The 16,221-nt window shown below is 39.7% G+C and overlaps 1 protein-coding gene across 1 annotated transcript in view; it reads right to left on the bottom strand.

The window, feature by feature from the left end:
* Positions 1-16,221, bottom strand: part of Cog5 (component of oligomeric golgi complex 5) — a 328,259-nt gene that overhangs the window by 33,343 nt on the left and 278,695 nt on the right. Inside the window, exons 17-18 of the mRNA XM_052738280.1 lie at positions 6,211-6,314; positions 2,474-2,711 (exon numbers count right to left, since the gene is read on the bottom strand). Of these exons, the coding sequence (XP_052594240.1) occupies positions 2,474-2,711; positions 6,211-6,314 (342 nt within the window). The remainder of the gene's footprint in view (positions 1-2,473; positions 2,712-6,210; positions 6,315-16,221) is intronic.

Genomic DNA, 16,221 nt, shown 5'->3' with positions numbered 1-16,221 from the left:
ATTCTTCACTGGGCTGTATGCTGGCTCTTCCCTCACTGCGAGCCCTCCAGATGGCAGCCTGCAACTGCTTTTTCTATGCACAGGTGCTCCTGAGGAGGTTAGAATTGTTTAAAGAACACTTAAAATGCTTCATTATTTGTCTTTACGTCTAAATGTTATGTCAAAATCTTCCCAGATTCTTTCTACTGGTCTTTTCTTGAGCTCTGCTTATGGCTAAACAGCAGGTTCTTTCATCTCAAGAACCCTTTTCAAACCCACAGAGAATTGTGTGTTCTGGATTCCAGTAACCTCAGTGGCCTTGTTTAATTTTGATTACAAATTGACAGACCTTTCAATAATGAGCCAGTTCAAAGGCTACAGTCCTCAGCTGATGCCGGTCAGGCATACAAATTTCAGAGAAATGTTATTTTAGTATTATGACTAACCCAGACAAAAAAAACACTTCCAACTAAACAGGACTCTGAAAGCTGAAGTTCATCACATAATTGCAGTTGTGGCAAGAAACAAAACCCAGTGAGATCAAAACTCCAATTCAAATTTTAATTAAAAAAAAAAAAAAAAAAACGAAAACAAAAATGGAGTTGCAACCATGACCTAGTACCTGGGAAATGTTTGCTAACACTATTGGTCACAAATGGGGTGCTTCAACATGTCTTTTCTGCACCTGTGGCTAAGACCTGAGCCAGGCTAAGAGGAATGGTGGGATCTTCTAAAACTGGAACACACTTTGCAGTAGCAAACCAAGGAAGGGTCGGCCACAGGTGCTGGGCCTCAGCAACTAAGCCCACTGCAGGGCTGGAGTACATTCGGCACAGTGTGTGCCTTTTCTAAACAGAAGTTAGTAACAGAAAGTAATAAGTTCCATTTATCTTAAGGGGAAATGGTTTCAGAAGGTAATGTGTCTTAAGGAAAAAGGAACGCAAACACAACTCTGAGTGTGTTGTAGCTCTGGGAAGGTGGAAGCTCACCCTACCACTGGAGGCTGTGCACTCTGGGGTGCTAGCTGCAGTAGGGTGCTGTAAAGGACAATACTTGCCATCTTTCAAGAGAACACATCATTAAAATAAAAGCCCAAACGGCAAGTCTCTCTCCTACAGCACTCTCCTTCTGGCCATCTCCTGCTCAGCTGCCACTCTAATTGGACTTGAAGTGCTGCCTCCAGGAAAGTGACTCAAGAACCAGCTGGAGAAGAATGCAAATAAGCTGGTGGGGGAGGGAGCCCAGCCGAGGGAGGAAGACAGAAAAACAAGACCTAGGAGGAGAGGAGACAGGAGAGAGGCCCAGCGGAGAACAGCTTACGATGATATTTTAAGGACTACAATAGGTTGTCGGACACACGGACACAACTGTTTCTATAAGTCATTATTCACAGACAGAATAAAGGCAACAAAAATGGCCAAGGTTAAGCCAAATTAACAGGGGCATTTAATTATTTCTGTTCTCACTTGTGGCTACTAAAGGTACCTTTCCCAAAAGAAGGCTCTTTTTGTATGCCCTAGTAGTTTCACAGACATCATTTTGGGGATGAAAATGACTAACTGCTGGGTCAATAAGAAAGAGGATGGTTTTTGAAAGCCAGGTTTGGGTTTGCTGTTTGTGTTGTAAGTGTGCTAGGGCATGGGAGCATCTGGCAGCCATCACCCTGAACAGGCAGTTCAGATCCTCTCCCAGACACACACTGACATTAGCAATTATCTTTATAAGCAAGGAGGATCTGGCAGACTAATATGAAGACTCCATCTGAATAACTATTTAGATCAGTAAACCTAACAGTTTTGAAAGGTTTAAGAAATGGATTCACCCTTGACATATAAAAGAGAATTAACTGTTTCTGAATCTTCTAAGGAAACTGGGTGCTTCAAGTGTTTTTTTTCTTTGCCTCTGATTACTGAAAGGTAAAGGGGAAAATCAGATAGCATAAGTTGAAGGCTAGCCACAGAGGAAAAGGGTACTGTACTTAGTGGAGGGTTCAAATAATCAGGCTGGATCTGCCAGGCAGCCTGCCCATATCATTGAGCAGACATAGAGCTCTCTAGAAGACCACTGATGGGCTGGAGTTCTTCCTCTTCTCAGAATAACAGGCTGCCCCTTTCTGGCTGTTTGAAAAGTCATCTCATTGCTACAACATTTTTGAGTAAAGTCAATCAATTATTATTATTATTATTATTATGGCTTTATTGGATGATAAAATAGCAAGAATGTGAATTGTTGCTTTATTGTGGCATACGATACTCTGCCTTATTCTTGAAGGATCAAAGATGAGGGATGACGATTTTGTTAAAAAGAAAGGACAAAAATAAAATCTGGTAAAATATTTTAAAACTCTTCTATGTAGCAAATTAGTTTTAAGTGGGTTTTCCTTTCTTTTTTCGCTGCATAAATAGGTAAGATACTGACGTTTTAGGTATTCTTTACATAATAGATGACAGTGAGGCTCAAACATTACCTCCCTTGGAGCAATGCATCAATTTACCTGTGCAAAATCAGTAGCAAGTCGCATTTTCCCACCTTCACCAAGAGGCCTTACGAGACTGGCATTGCGGATGAAAAGTTCGATGGCTCTGTGGGCAATAGCTTCAGTGTTGTCAAAGACAAAATCCAGACACTCAAAGTGCTTAAAGTAGTCAGTCACAGCTCTGGCAATGAAACCTTGTAGCTCTTTCATGTATAGAGAACAAGGAATATCAGGCTTTCCTGAGCTGGATAATGACCTATAAAAGAAAAAAATATTCTCAGCATCAATTCATAAAGCTACAATCTTGTATATTTTCACCCCTGGTTACTATTTCAATCTTGTACAATTTTTCCCATTAATAGTATAAAAACATTACTTTGTTTTGTTTTGCTAAGTGCTAAAGAACATAAAACAATGCTTAAGCTATATATATGCTGTGGGATGTTCTGTATGGCAAATGTGTTGCTCTGATTGGTCAATAAATAAAACACTGATTGGCCATTGGCTAGGCAGGAAGTGTAGGCGGGACAAGGAGGAGAATAAAGCTGGGAAGTGGAAGGCTGAGTCAGAGAGACACTGCCAGCCGCCATGATGACAAACAGCATGTGAAGATGCCGGTAAGCCACGAGCCATGTGGCAAGGTATAGATGTATAGAAATGGATTAATTTAAGCTATAAGAACAGTTAGCAAGAAGCCTGCCACGGCCATACAGTTTGTAACCAATATAAGTCTCTGTGTTTACTTGGTTGGGTCTGAGCGGCTGTGGGACTAGCAGGTGAGAGAGATTTGCCCTGACCCTGGGCCAGGCAGGAAAACTCTAGCTACATATATATATATATATATATATATATTTTTTTTTTTTTTTTGGTTTTTCAAGACAGGGTTTCTCTGTGTAGCTTTGCGCCTTTTCTGGAGCTCACTCTGTAGCCCAGGTTGGCCTCGAACTCACAGAGATCCTCCTGGCTCTGCCTCCCGAGTGCTGGGATTAAAGGCGTGCACCACCACCACCCAGTTCGCTTAAATTATATTTTTAAATTAGTGTTTAGACCCTATGAGGATGACTGAAGGAATTTCAGCATGCATTTACTTAAAATTTATTAAGAATAAAAGACAGCTATCTGTCTTAGATAAATCACACTCTGGCCTTTCAAGGTTTGACCCAGCTCCCAGCTCTCCATACATTCCCATGTTTTTGTCTGAAATGACATTTTACACTTTGCAAGGGCAGAAACTGCATGGTGGCAATCTCTGCTCTTGTAGTTGATCACATCAGTCCAATGGCAGTGCTGTGACAGAGGGATTGGTTGTGTAACAATATGCAGCATGCAATTTCTTCCCTCCAGATGAGGGGGTTTGGAAAGGCTTTAATTTGGAACAGCAGATGATACCAGCTGTGCTCCATGATATACTATTTATAACTTATAAATGTTTACAACTGCCCTTTAAAGAATATATTCAAAGAATATGAAATATTTATAGGAAGGAGTTGGATCAAAATTAGAAATCACCTGATCCTAGCTAATAGATGAGATCACTGACTACATAATGCTGAATCTTTTCCAAAAAGCAAGGGAAATGTTTCCAAATTCTGAGTATGATGCAGAGGAAATGGAGGTGGTCTAGAGACGAACAACAGGCGTGACTGAAATTCCTTGAGGAAGAGAGCAAAGTGAGATGATGATCTTCAGGTAGAGCAATGGTAGTTATAAACAGAGGTGTTCCACTTCTGGAAGCAGACAGGAACAGGGAAAGAGGGCCTTCGCTCTGCCAGGAAAGGGTGAAGATGTAAGAAAGACTTGCCTAATAGCAGCAATGTCAGCACCAGGTATTCAGTACAGCGTGTCCAGGCTCTGAATGATGCCAGGGTGGTGTGCTGCCTGAGCAGAGGAGCCTTGGTCAGTGATGGCAAGTGCCACATGAGATTTGACTTTGCCAGACTCAGATTACTACATGGCCTATTTTTATTCAGGCACCAGTATAAAGGGTATTTATAGAGTATTTTCATATCTATTTATTTACTGGATGAACAGTAAACCCATATAATTGTGCCATATAGTGATATACAGTAACATATGTATAAAATGTGAAAACATAAAAAAACTAATGAACACATCAGTTACAGTAAATTCTTATTTATTCCTCCTATCTAGTCTTAACTTTATATCATTTGACCGACATCAATGCATTATCCCAGTTTCTAAGCCCTAGTAACCACTATTCTACTTTCTGATTTTTATCATTTCAGGTTCTACATATAAATGAGAACATGAAGTATTTGGTTTCTGTGTCTGGCTTATTTTTATATAATATGTCTTCCAGGTTCATCTGCGTTGTGGCAACCAGATTCTTTAAATATCTGTTTATATTTAGATGCACTGATACCAGATGTGCATATATATAAAATCCAGTTAATGAATTGACTGCTTTTATCATTTTATAATGATCTGAGTCACATTTCATAATTTTTGACTTAAACTTCATTTTGATTAACTACACCTGTTCCAGTTTTCTTTTGGTTTCCATCGCATAGAGTATCTTTCCATCCCTTTGTTTTCAGTTTATGTATGTTCCTAAAGCTGAGTCCCATGTGAAGGCCAAATCCACTTGGCCTCTCAAATCTTTTCATACTTTATCCAACATCACAAAAATCTTCCTATTACTCTGGAGGAGTGTGTTCATAGAAAATAGCATATTGGAACAAATTCCAGAAGCATGTGTTAGTGTAAGGGAAATTATACTTCAGATGAAATCTGAGATACAAATTATAAATTTCATTGAGGATTAAAAGTTTGATTTAAATTTACTAGAATACAAATATACTTGGCTATTAAAGCCTTGAACAGCAGGTTCTCAACCAACTGTGTAGGTACTCCAGAGTCTTCAAAACAGCAGTGCTATACAGGAGCTGAAGGTGAAGTGAAGATTGAGAAGACACACAACTAAGAGTTGGTGGATGTGCATCTTCATATCACTAGCTTTGTATGCATTATCTTTCCTTAGAGCAGTGGTTCTCAACCTTCCTAATACTGCAACCCTTTAAAACAGCTCCTCCCCATGTTATGGTGACCCCAACCATAAAATTATTTTTGTTGCTACTTCATAACTGTAATTTTGATACTGTTATGAATTATAATGTAAACTTCTGTGTTTTCTGATGTCTTAGGCCACCCCTGTGAAAGGGTCATTTGACTTCCCAAAGGGATCATGACCCACAGATTGAGAACCACTGCCTTAGAGGGAATCAGCCATTCCTGCAAAAATCCAGGGCCCTTCTCTCACTGCCTCCTTTCCCTACATAAATTCTCATTCGTCAGGCTCTCCTTACATAAAGCATGATTAGGACTCTGAGAGGAACAGGGGTCTCAGAGGACTAAGAGAGCTTGCTCCCAAAGCCAGGGCAGGATTCAGATGAGTCCTCAAGAGGAACGTCACGACTGTGCCAGGGGACCACACAGGTAAAGAAGAGGACATCTGTGAGAAGGAAGGAAAACAGGAAGAGGAAGTTGGCACACGCTACACTATCCTGAAGCACTGAGCGGAGTCCACAAACCTGTTCTGTCTCAACAAGAAGAGAGATGACGGAAACAAGAACAGTGAGAAGGTGGTAATAAGATGCACAATGAAAAAGGAGGTGAGGAGCTTATGCTGTCACAAGAATAAAGCCTGGCTGCCAAGGAACACAGAGAGTAGGAGGGGTAGGGAATGGAAAATAAAGGCAGTGAGGACTAGTAACAGTTCCGAGGAAATGTTTTACCCAGAAAAATCTTCCTGATGCATGGTGATGATTATGGCCTCGATCGCATCTGCCACTGAAGTCAGTAAAGGCTGTATGGCATTCCCCATAAGAGCGTGAATCGTCTGACGAAGAGAAAAAAGGAAAGAGAAGCAAAATCAGAGAAATTGATACAAAGACATGCGAGGAGATGAAGTGAGACACATTTTTGACTAATAGTTTTCATATTCTATCAGAGTCGGACTACACATAACAGCAGCATGATTCTCCCCCTAACCACTTTCACCTATGACTGGTACAGCTTAAAATATGTGGAATATAGCACAGAAAACTTCCGACCCCCTCAAGCATCTCACTCTGTCAAAAGGGTTAGTGGTTAAATGAGCCCTCAGAGAAGGTTAGCCATTTCAGGGAGCAGACATAGTCCATTTACAAAGTTAAGAGCAAGCCAACACAATCTTTGTTTCTCAAAAAAGTGAAACAAGCAATTCCTTAAAAATCAGGATATCATCAGATTTTTTTTTCTCCTCAACAGAGGGAATAGAGCAAGAACACAGGTGATTCCTACAGGGCAGAACAATTAGGCAATTCACAAGGTAGGTTTCTGTGGAGAAGTCCATGGCAGTGATTCTTTACTGAAGGTAGTTGTACTCCTGGGGAAATCTGGCAGGGTTTGGAGACCAAGAAGCGGGGAGGAATGTGTCACCAGTATCTAGAAGCAGATGACAGCGATGCTGCTAAGCATCCTGCAGGGTGGACCACACACCAGAGAGCTGTAAGCCAGAGCATCCGTGCTGCTCAGGCGGAGAAGTGCTGCCCAACTGCTGATTAATCTGTGGAGGAGCACAGGGCTTAGTTGAGGGGTTTGGTTTTGGTGTGCAAATGCCGACTAGCATCAGGTAAACACCCCAAATAATAACTGTAGGTATACTACACATGCTTCAGTGGTAATTAAAATCACTGATGATAGATGGTCATGGCTCATAATAATTGAAGCCAATAAGAAAAGAATAAGGGGGACACTTATTCATTACATTTCCACATGTCACCTGCAGGCCTTAATCTGTCAAGATAATAAGCATAATATACACACAGGTGTGTGTGACCCAGTCTACAGTCTGGTGACACGGATGAAACATGATAGTAACTTAAACATTCCAACAGAGTATAGTGGCATCACATGGGGACTACCATGTCATGCTGAAAAGATATGAAAAATAAAAGGTGTTTGGTGGGATTTAATCTCTGACAAATAGAAAAGAAACATAGAGAAGGATGGGACTGGGAACATGTATCAAACACTAATCTACTTGGGAGCCAAAGAGCACAGGACACACAGACTACAAGGGCCTGACTATGAGAGAGATGCAGCTGGAGTGTGCTCTGGGTGGGTTGGGAAGGGATACAGCCCAGTGACAAAACACAGTGAAGATTTCAATTCAGAAAACAATCATATTAGATAGTAGACTAAGGGATTAGACTAGAGGCAGGAAAACAATGATGAGGCTGCAGGAGATCCTGCTACTGATGAACAAATCAGACACAACAAGACAGGAGATGAAAAGTCAGTAGGGCTTGGTAGTTAGATTTACAAAGTATGAAGAGATTTAAGAGTACATGTGTTTTCTTCTTTAATATTTAGTAACATCGTTTATTAAACATTACATATAAAAGCAGCAGAAGCTGACTTGGTGATATAAAGAAAAAGACAAGTTCAGTTAGGGATAAGAATTAGAAATGCCCATGCAAAAATCAGCTGGGCTATTAGGTAGGTACAGAGATATTTAAATTTGTACTTCCTGAGATGTTTTGGTTAGATTTGGCAGTCACCAGCTTTTGTGACAGGAAAAAAAACAAGAGAGTCAGTGAGCCCAGAGATTACCGCACATATTGATGCCAAGTGCCAATCAGAGGACAAAAAGAATATGTGCCTTTGGAGGAGGTGGTGATTTTACTTACAAGTAAGTTATTACTTCTCCAAAGAATTTTTATTCTCTTCAAATTATATTCCATGCAAAATAATTTATACACAGAGAAACTCAGGCAAGTTCAGAAGACTGTCTTTGGGTGAACAAGTAGAGTGGCTGAGACTCTCTACATATGTCTGCCCTATGAGCTTGGGCTGTAGACTGGGAAAAGAAAGCAAAGTGACCTTAGGAAAGTAAAGACTATCTTTAAAAGGCTGCGTTTCTTACTCATGGTCTGAAGGAGCATCTCATACAAAACAAGAGCACCTACTGGAGGACTCAGGAGATATACCACAGGCAGTTTGGAGAGCTGTGGAACTCTGGGGTAAACGGGCAGGCTCCTAGGTTTTATAGCCTTGCTCTCAGAGGACTACAGTATAAGAATAAGTGGTTAATTTCCAAAAGGAAACTAAAACTAGGTTTTACTTTCTGATCCCTATCCCTCTTTCTCACTCCTCATTCTCACTGGTCCCTTCCCTGCTCCCAAATGGTCCTCTGTGGCAATGCAATATTCTGAAAATCTCTTTTACATTCTAAGAGACTGAAATTTTTGCTGGACCTCACAGACAGGTTAATAATACACCTTGAAGACTGTTCTCTTACTGTGTACTCAGTCTGTTTACTTAACCTGTCTTTAAGAGAACAATGTGACAACCAATTTTACTTGCCTTGGATTCCCCATGTAATCAGCTTTTCCAACCCAAGCTAATGCATGGCTGCAATCTTAAATTATGTACTCTTCCACACCCTTGACCCAGATGATGCCCGTGCATCATTTGCTAAAAGCAGCAAATACAGAAGCTGAAAGCAACTTCTTAAAGTCTACTATAAAGGTCAAAATCAACCATTTATGATTATTGGTTGCTAAACAATGTCTGTTGTCTGGGTCAACTGGAGCCAGTGGTGGCTCATGCCGTTTATCCTAGCACTCTGGAGGTAGAGGCATGTGGATCTCTGTGAATTTGAGGCTAGCTTGGTCTACAAAGCAAGTTCCAGGATAGGAAGAGAAACCCTGTCTTGAAACCACGTTCCACCCCCACCCCACCCCCATCCTGCAAAAAAAAAAAAAGAAAAGAAAGAAAGATTTCTATAAAGTATCCCATTCCTTCCCCCATGTGATGCTTTCTATACATACAGATTGAAGCCCTCTGTCATAAGGAAATACAGACACCACTAACACACAGACAGAAGACACACATACAGACAGAAAGACAGACAAAACCAGATACACATAGTGTCAAACATATACACAATCAGACAGCACTCACACACCAGGACAGACATACACAGTGGCACACACAGACACAGGGATAAACAGATCCACAAGACAGCCTTCAGGCAAGTACACATGTGACAGGCAGAGGACAGAAGGCATGGAGCATGAAGTAGAAAATTCAAAGATGAATTCCCTCTTGATTAAATGACTCCAAGGGGGAGTGATTCGATTTTTTTCCTTAATGTGAGAAAACACTAATATGTACATATAAAACTTAAATCTCGATTCTCCAGATGAAAACAATGCTATATTTTGTCTTTCTTGTATCTCCATTATTCTTTTTCCTCTCGTTCATCCCTCTAGAGTCTCTTCTCACTGTAGGAGCCCATGTCTACTTTCATATGTATGCATAATTGACTCTAACTCCATATACCAGAGAAAACATGCAGTATTTACTCAATTCTGGCTTATTTTGCTTGACTTAATGTTTTCCAGTTCTACCCATTTTCCTGAAAATGTCAAATCATTTTTCTTTATGGCTGAATAAGGCAGCATTTTATCTCTCCTCTCATCTGTAGATGGCACTAAGGCTGGTTCCACATCTTGGTGATGGTGAATAGTGCAGATAGGAACGCAGATGTGCATGTCACTCTGAGGTTCACTACCTCACATTCTTCTGAGTAGATGTGGGAGTGGTACAGCTGAGTTGTATGGTAGTTCCAGTTGCAATTTTCTTAGGAACCTGCATATTGGTTTCCATATATGGCTATAACAATTTATATTCATACCTATAAGTGTATGACATTCATCTTTTCCTAAATCCTCATTAGCACTAGTTGTCATTTCTCTTCTTCATGATGACTATTTTGATTGGGATAGGATGGAATATAATGTAGATTTAATTTGTATTTTCCTGACGGCTAAGGATGTTGAACATTTTCATATATTCATTGGCTATTTATATTCTTTTAATTCTTTGATAATTTCACTCATATAAATACTGAATTTTCATTTTCCCACACTCCTCCTTACCCTTACTCATTCCTTACAGGGACAACATCTGACTGCATTTTAGTTCTTCTTTTGAGAACTGTCTATTCAGTTCATTTCCTCTCAGAATGAATTTGGTAGTGTTCTTTCAATTTCTATTTTACGGAAAGTTTGAGGGGCACTGATGTTACATCTTTACAGGTCTGAGGGAATTCAGGTGTGAATCTATATGTCTTAGAATTTCTTTGTTGGGTAGACTATTACTGTTTGAATCTTGTTGGGACCTGTTCAAGTTGTTTATATTCTTTTTACTAAATTTTAGTAAGTTATATGTATCTATAAATTTATTAATTTCTTCTAGATTATTCTTCATTTTGGATTTTCAGAGTTCTCTAATGATACTTTGCATTTCATTAATACTATTGTTTCTTTGTTGATTTTTTTTCTGATGACCTATCTAGTGATGAAAGATTATTGTTTCAGGATCAATTATTTGACTTTTATGTCCCTAAGTATTTGTTATGAAGCTGAAAATCCCAAGCTTTGGTGCATATGTATTTAGAATTGATATATCTTTTCAAGGAAGTGTCTTTTTATTAATGTGTTATGGCCTTCTTTACCTTTTCTAATTTTGACTTGAAGTCTATTATATCAGAGAGAGCCACCATGTCAGCTTACTTGACATACTGATTATCATGCTTTTATTTTTTAGTTTGTCTGTATTTCTGACAGGGAAGAGTATTTCTTGGAGATAAACTATAATAATGTTGTTTTGAGACAGAGTCTCATGTAGACTGGCCTTGAACTCCCTTTGTAACTGAAGATGACCTCAGATTCCTGTCTACATCTCCTAAGTGCTAAGTGATAAGGACTGAACACTATTACAAAAGAAAAGAGTAATAAAATTTGGATCAATCTAGACTCCTAGGGTGTGTGAGAAGGGTATTACGGGAAGAAGGAAGCTAGGAGGTGGTGAATGTCTAATTGTACGTTTAAACTCAGCACTAGTCTCCATCTGACTCATAAGCCCCATTCATGCAGAATAAACTAAATATGTCTTGCCAATACTATTTTAAGAAGTGAACTATTAAGTATAATCTCAGAACTTAGGAGATGACAGCAAGAGGACTAGCAGCTGCAGGCTATCTTGGATACACAGAAAATTTAAAGCCAACCTGGGCTACATGAGATCATGTGTTAATGGGAAAATAAGTGAGCTGAATATGGGCATGGTAGTGAATAATGACAGGTATGACATTGTATAATTTGAGTATGGCCAAATTAATTTCTTATTAAGGCAAAATATCAATACTCTTAGAAGAAAAAATTTAAAACTATGTGTTTACACAATATTCACCAGGCCCAGGATATATTCAAAATGAATGCAAATATAAAAACCTAGGAAATTTTATGAAGCCTCAAGGAAACAGATGACCTGAAATGACCCAGACTCCAAAATTATGAGGAAATATCCTCTGTGAGAGAAAGCAAAATAATAATAATAAGATAATAATAATGGAGTTTTTAGCAGGTAGTAAAGCTATATAAAACTAAGTAAATAGAAATTTTAAATAAAAAAAATTATATTAGGTGAAGTTTAAAATTGACTGCACAGCTTTAATAGAAAATATCTGTAACAGAGGAGAAAAGTCAATGAATTGATGATGCTTTCAACAGAAACTCATCTGGAGAAGAGAAAAAGACAACTAACAAATAACTAGACTTCTGAAGCAGGGGTAGAAGAACTATATTGCTAACTAGAGTCCCATAAGAAGAGAGAGGATGAGGAATAAAATTTATTTAGAGGAGAAAAGAATCCCACAGTCCCCCCAAATCATGAAAAGCATAAATTTATATATTTGGGAAACTCAGTCATCCCAAATAGAATAATTTTGAAAAGAAACCTGCCTAGCTATATCAAAATCAAACCACTGAAAATCAGAGATACAGAGAAAAGCTTGAAAACGGTGCTGAGGAAGGAGGAAAATCACAAATATGGAAATCCATGGTAAAGACTGATGACATCTCTCTGGAAGGCATGGAGGATGGGAAAATATTGGAACAGTATATGTAAAGAGCTAAAAGAAAACAAAACCCTAGTTTTTGTAAAAACATTCTTCAAGACTGAAACTACAAAGAAAGTATTCTGGGTCAAAAACAGAGGAAGTTTGTTGCTCTAAGAGTTACACATCTGTCCCAGCAGATGCTCCAGGGATGCCTAGAACAGGGTATCCCAGGTGTTCCTTCCAAATCTGCTTCCTGGAGGGCTCCAAAGCACGTAGCCCCCAGGTGGTCCTGCAGAATCTGGGCAGCAGGTTCAGATGTAAAGATGTCCTCTGACCTGTCCTTTGATCATCATTCCAGAGGGATCATTCCAGCTTGACAAAGATGCCCTAATTTAAACCAGAAGTAGCTATAGAAGAGATTACATCATCCCCTAACCAACAACAAAAAAGGCTGGAATGTCAGGTCTCCAACCCAGGACCAAGGGCTAACTGAGGTGCCTATTAACAATACCAATGCTAAAACTGGCTGCCAGGTTCTCTCAGTACCCCTCAGTGTCTACCTGTTGAGGGTCCTCCTGGATGACATCCCAGCCTCTACCCCAAAGTTCTCCAGCCCAAGTACTAGTCTGGGCCTTCCCTTCCCCCAGCTTCTCTGATCTCTATATAACCCATCCATTTTGTTTACACAGTCCTTTTCGGTCTCTTGGCCTTTTTGCCTCCTGGACTCCCCCTTCCCCTTCTCCTTCCATGGTCCAGCTCAGTCTGCCGTTCATGACTCTTCCAGCTGCCTCTGGCTGATTCTCCCTCATATCTACAATAAGCCTTCTCCTCCACCATAAAAAAAAAAAAAAGATAAAGTAGAACATAATTCATATAAAAGGAAATTGAAGTCTTCAAGAACAAATGCACAGTATAGGTAAATGTAAAAACACTGCTCATTAAAACATTTTTAGCCAGGTGGTGGTGGCACATGTTAGGATTCTGCCACTCCTCCAGTTATATGACTGCACATGCACAGTTTAGGAGCTAAGCAAGGGGTCTGACGTCTTACATCATCAGTGCACTGTGTGATTACGGTCACGCAATCTGCACATTCATGGAGCTGCACATATGTGGCGGAGCTCCATAAACCTACCTGTACATGTGCAGGGGAACCCTTAAAAAGCCGGTCACAGACTCCTCCTCTCTGTTCTGCTCTCTCCTCCTCCCCAACTCTCTCTCCCTCCATGTGTCTTTCACAGGCCTGGTTACTCTCTTCTGTTACTGCCCCCCCCCCATAAAGCTCTGATACTAGGTTTTGTTGTGTCTTGTGACCTTTCTCACATGGTAACAAGCACCGTATTTAAAACCAACAGTACTTGGAAGGTAGAGCAGGTGGATCTCTGTGAGTTCAAGGACAGCCTGGTCTACAGAGTGAGTTTTAGGACAGCCAAAGCTACACAGAAAAACCCTGTCTTAAAAACAACAACAAAATTCCATGTCTACTGACATTTTATTTGCTTGTTCTATCAATTACTGAGGTAGAGTCAAAATCTTCTAAGTATATACTTTACTTCTTTTATTTATTTATTTATTTATTTATTTATTTATTTATTTATTTATTTATTTATTCATTCATTCATTCATTTATTTATTTATTTATTTATTTATTTATTTTTTTGAGCTGAGGATCGAACCCAGGGCCTTGTGCTTGCTAGACAAGCGCTCTACCACTAAGCTAAATCCCCAACCCCTTGTTTTGTTTTTTGAATGTGTGGCTTTTGTAGTTGTTGTTTTTCGGAGACATGGTTTCTCTGTTATTTATTAAGCGGTGCAATGTTATTCATTAAGCGGCACTGTTTAACATGCGAGGAAAAGCCACGAGGTACAACAAAACCCACTATAAGAGTTTATTAAGGGAAGGGAACAGAAGGGGCGTGCATAGGCCTATGGAAGTGCAGGAAAAAGGGGAAGGAATAGGTGGAATCTGCTTTTAACCCCCCCCCCCCCCCCCCCCCCCCCCCCCCCCCCCCCCCCCACCCCCCCCCCCCCCCCCCCCCCCCGCACATGTGCATATGGGTTTACTTAGCTATGCCACATGCATAGATTACGTGACCATGCAGTGCACGGATTATGTAGGACGTAAGGCCCTAGGATGACTAAGCATCTTGCCTGGGTACTGGACAGTGCATGTGAGGTCATGTAGCTGGAGGAGTGGCTAGGAATTCTAACATTCTCTGTGTAGCCTTGGCTGTCCTGGAACTCCCTCAGGCTGGCCTCAAACTCAGAGATCCACCTGCCTCTACCTCCCAAATGCTGGGATTGAAAGGCGTGCGCCAGACATGGAATATTTTAACACTTGTTGTTAACCTGACAAGTGACAGGACACTACAATCAACAAAAGTAGATTATAAATTACTATCATGCACACATAGTTCATTTATAAATAAACCACATTCCAAGTTAGAATGTGGACTACATGTAAGTCCATCTCTCTACCCATTCAAAATACAACACACAGGGACATGTAAACAAGACTAATTAAATTTCAAAGAACAAGCAGCCTGGAAAACCTGTTTGCTGGCATCAGTTAAATTAGGAATCAGTAAAATACATATGACAACAAAACTCTGGAAATAGGAAAAGAAAAAGCTTCTAACTAATTCATGATTGAAGGAAAAAATATCACTAAATGAAATTTCAAAGTACTTGAAGCAGAATGAAGATAAAAGTATAAATGATTAAAACTGTGATGCCTCAAAGGAAGTTGTACAAGTTTAAATGTTTATTTTGGCTGTTACAGGGTCTAAAAACCATTAATACAAGGTCTCAAAAGAAATAAAAACAAAACAAAATAAAAACCAAACCAAAACAAAACTTTGAAAAACAAAAGAAGTCAAAGATAGAAAGTTGAGGGCCGGGAAGATGGGGTCCGTTGTTAAAACACCTGCCACATAGGGTGTGGACCTGTGTTTGGATCTCCAGTATCCATGTAAAAGCTCATATGGCAGCATGTGTCCCTAACTCCACTCACCGTAAGGGGTAGGCAATCAGACCAGAGACAGGAGGAACTCTGGGCTTTGCCGGCCAGCCAGTCTACCCAATGGCTGAGCTCCAGGTTCAGTGAGAGAGTCTGCCTTTAAAGATAAGGTGAGGGCCCGAAGGGACAGCTCACTGGTTAAGCACACTGGCTGCTCTTCTATAGGACCTTGGTTTGATTCCCAGCACCCACGTGGCAGCTCACAACTGTCTGGAACTTTAGTTCTAGGGGACCTCCCAACCTCTTCTGGCTCCATGGGCACTGCATGGTTGTTTTTTTTTTTTTTTTTTTGGTTTGTTTTGTAATTTAAAAGATGAAAAAATTGATAAAATCCTAAATAGATTAATAATAGAAAAAGAAAGCATAGCAACAATATAAAAATGAAACAGAGGCTATTACTAAGAGTCCTACAATATTAAAGGATAACAAGTGACACTTAGGGACATTATGCTGACAAGCCAGATGACTTAGATGAATAGACAAATACATTGCAAGTCATAGTTTAAAACTCATTAAAAGGTAAATAAATAACCTGAATAGTTGTTTACCTATTAAACAGATAAATATGTAGTCATAAACCTTCTTACAAAGAAAAGCACAGCTCAGATGGCTTCAGTGATGAAACCTATCACTGGAGGAAAAAGGCGAGCAATACAAAAGCCTTCTTTTAAACATTTATTGAGACCAGTATTAAGTTCATAAAATAATAAGGTAGTGATGAAGAAAATTATATACCAATATCCTTTATGGATAGAGATATAAGCACTCTTAACAAAATTCAGGTAAACCATACCCAGGAATATGTAACAAGGGTAATACATCAAGATAGGTGTT

Source organism: Peromyscus californicus, unplaced genomic scaffold (genome assembly GCF_007827085.1).
Source record: "Peromyscus californicus insignis strain IS unplaced genomic scaffold, ASM782708v3 Scaffold_15__1_contigs__length_86483966, whole genome shotgun sequence".
NCBI lineage: Eukaryota > Metazoa > Chordata > Mammalia > Rodentia > Cricetidae > Peromyscus > Peromyscus californicus.
This window is presented reverse-complemented; position numbering and strand designations above follow the sequence as displayed.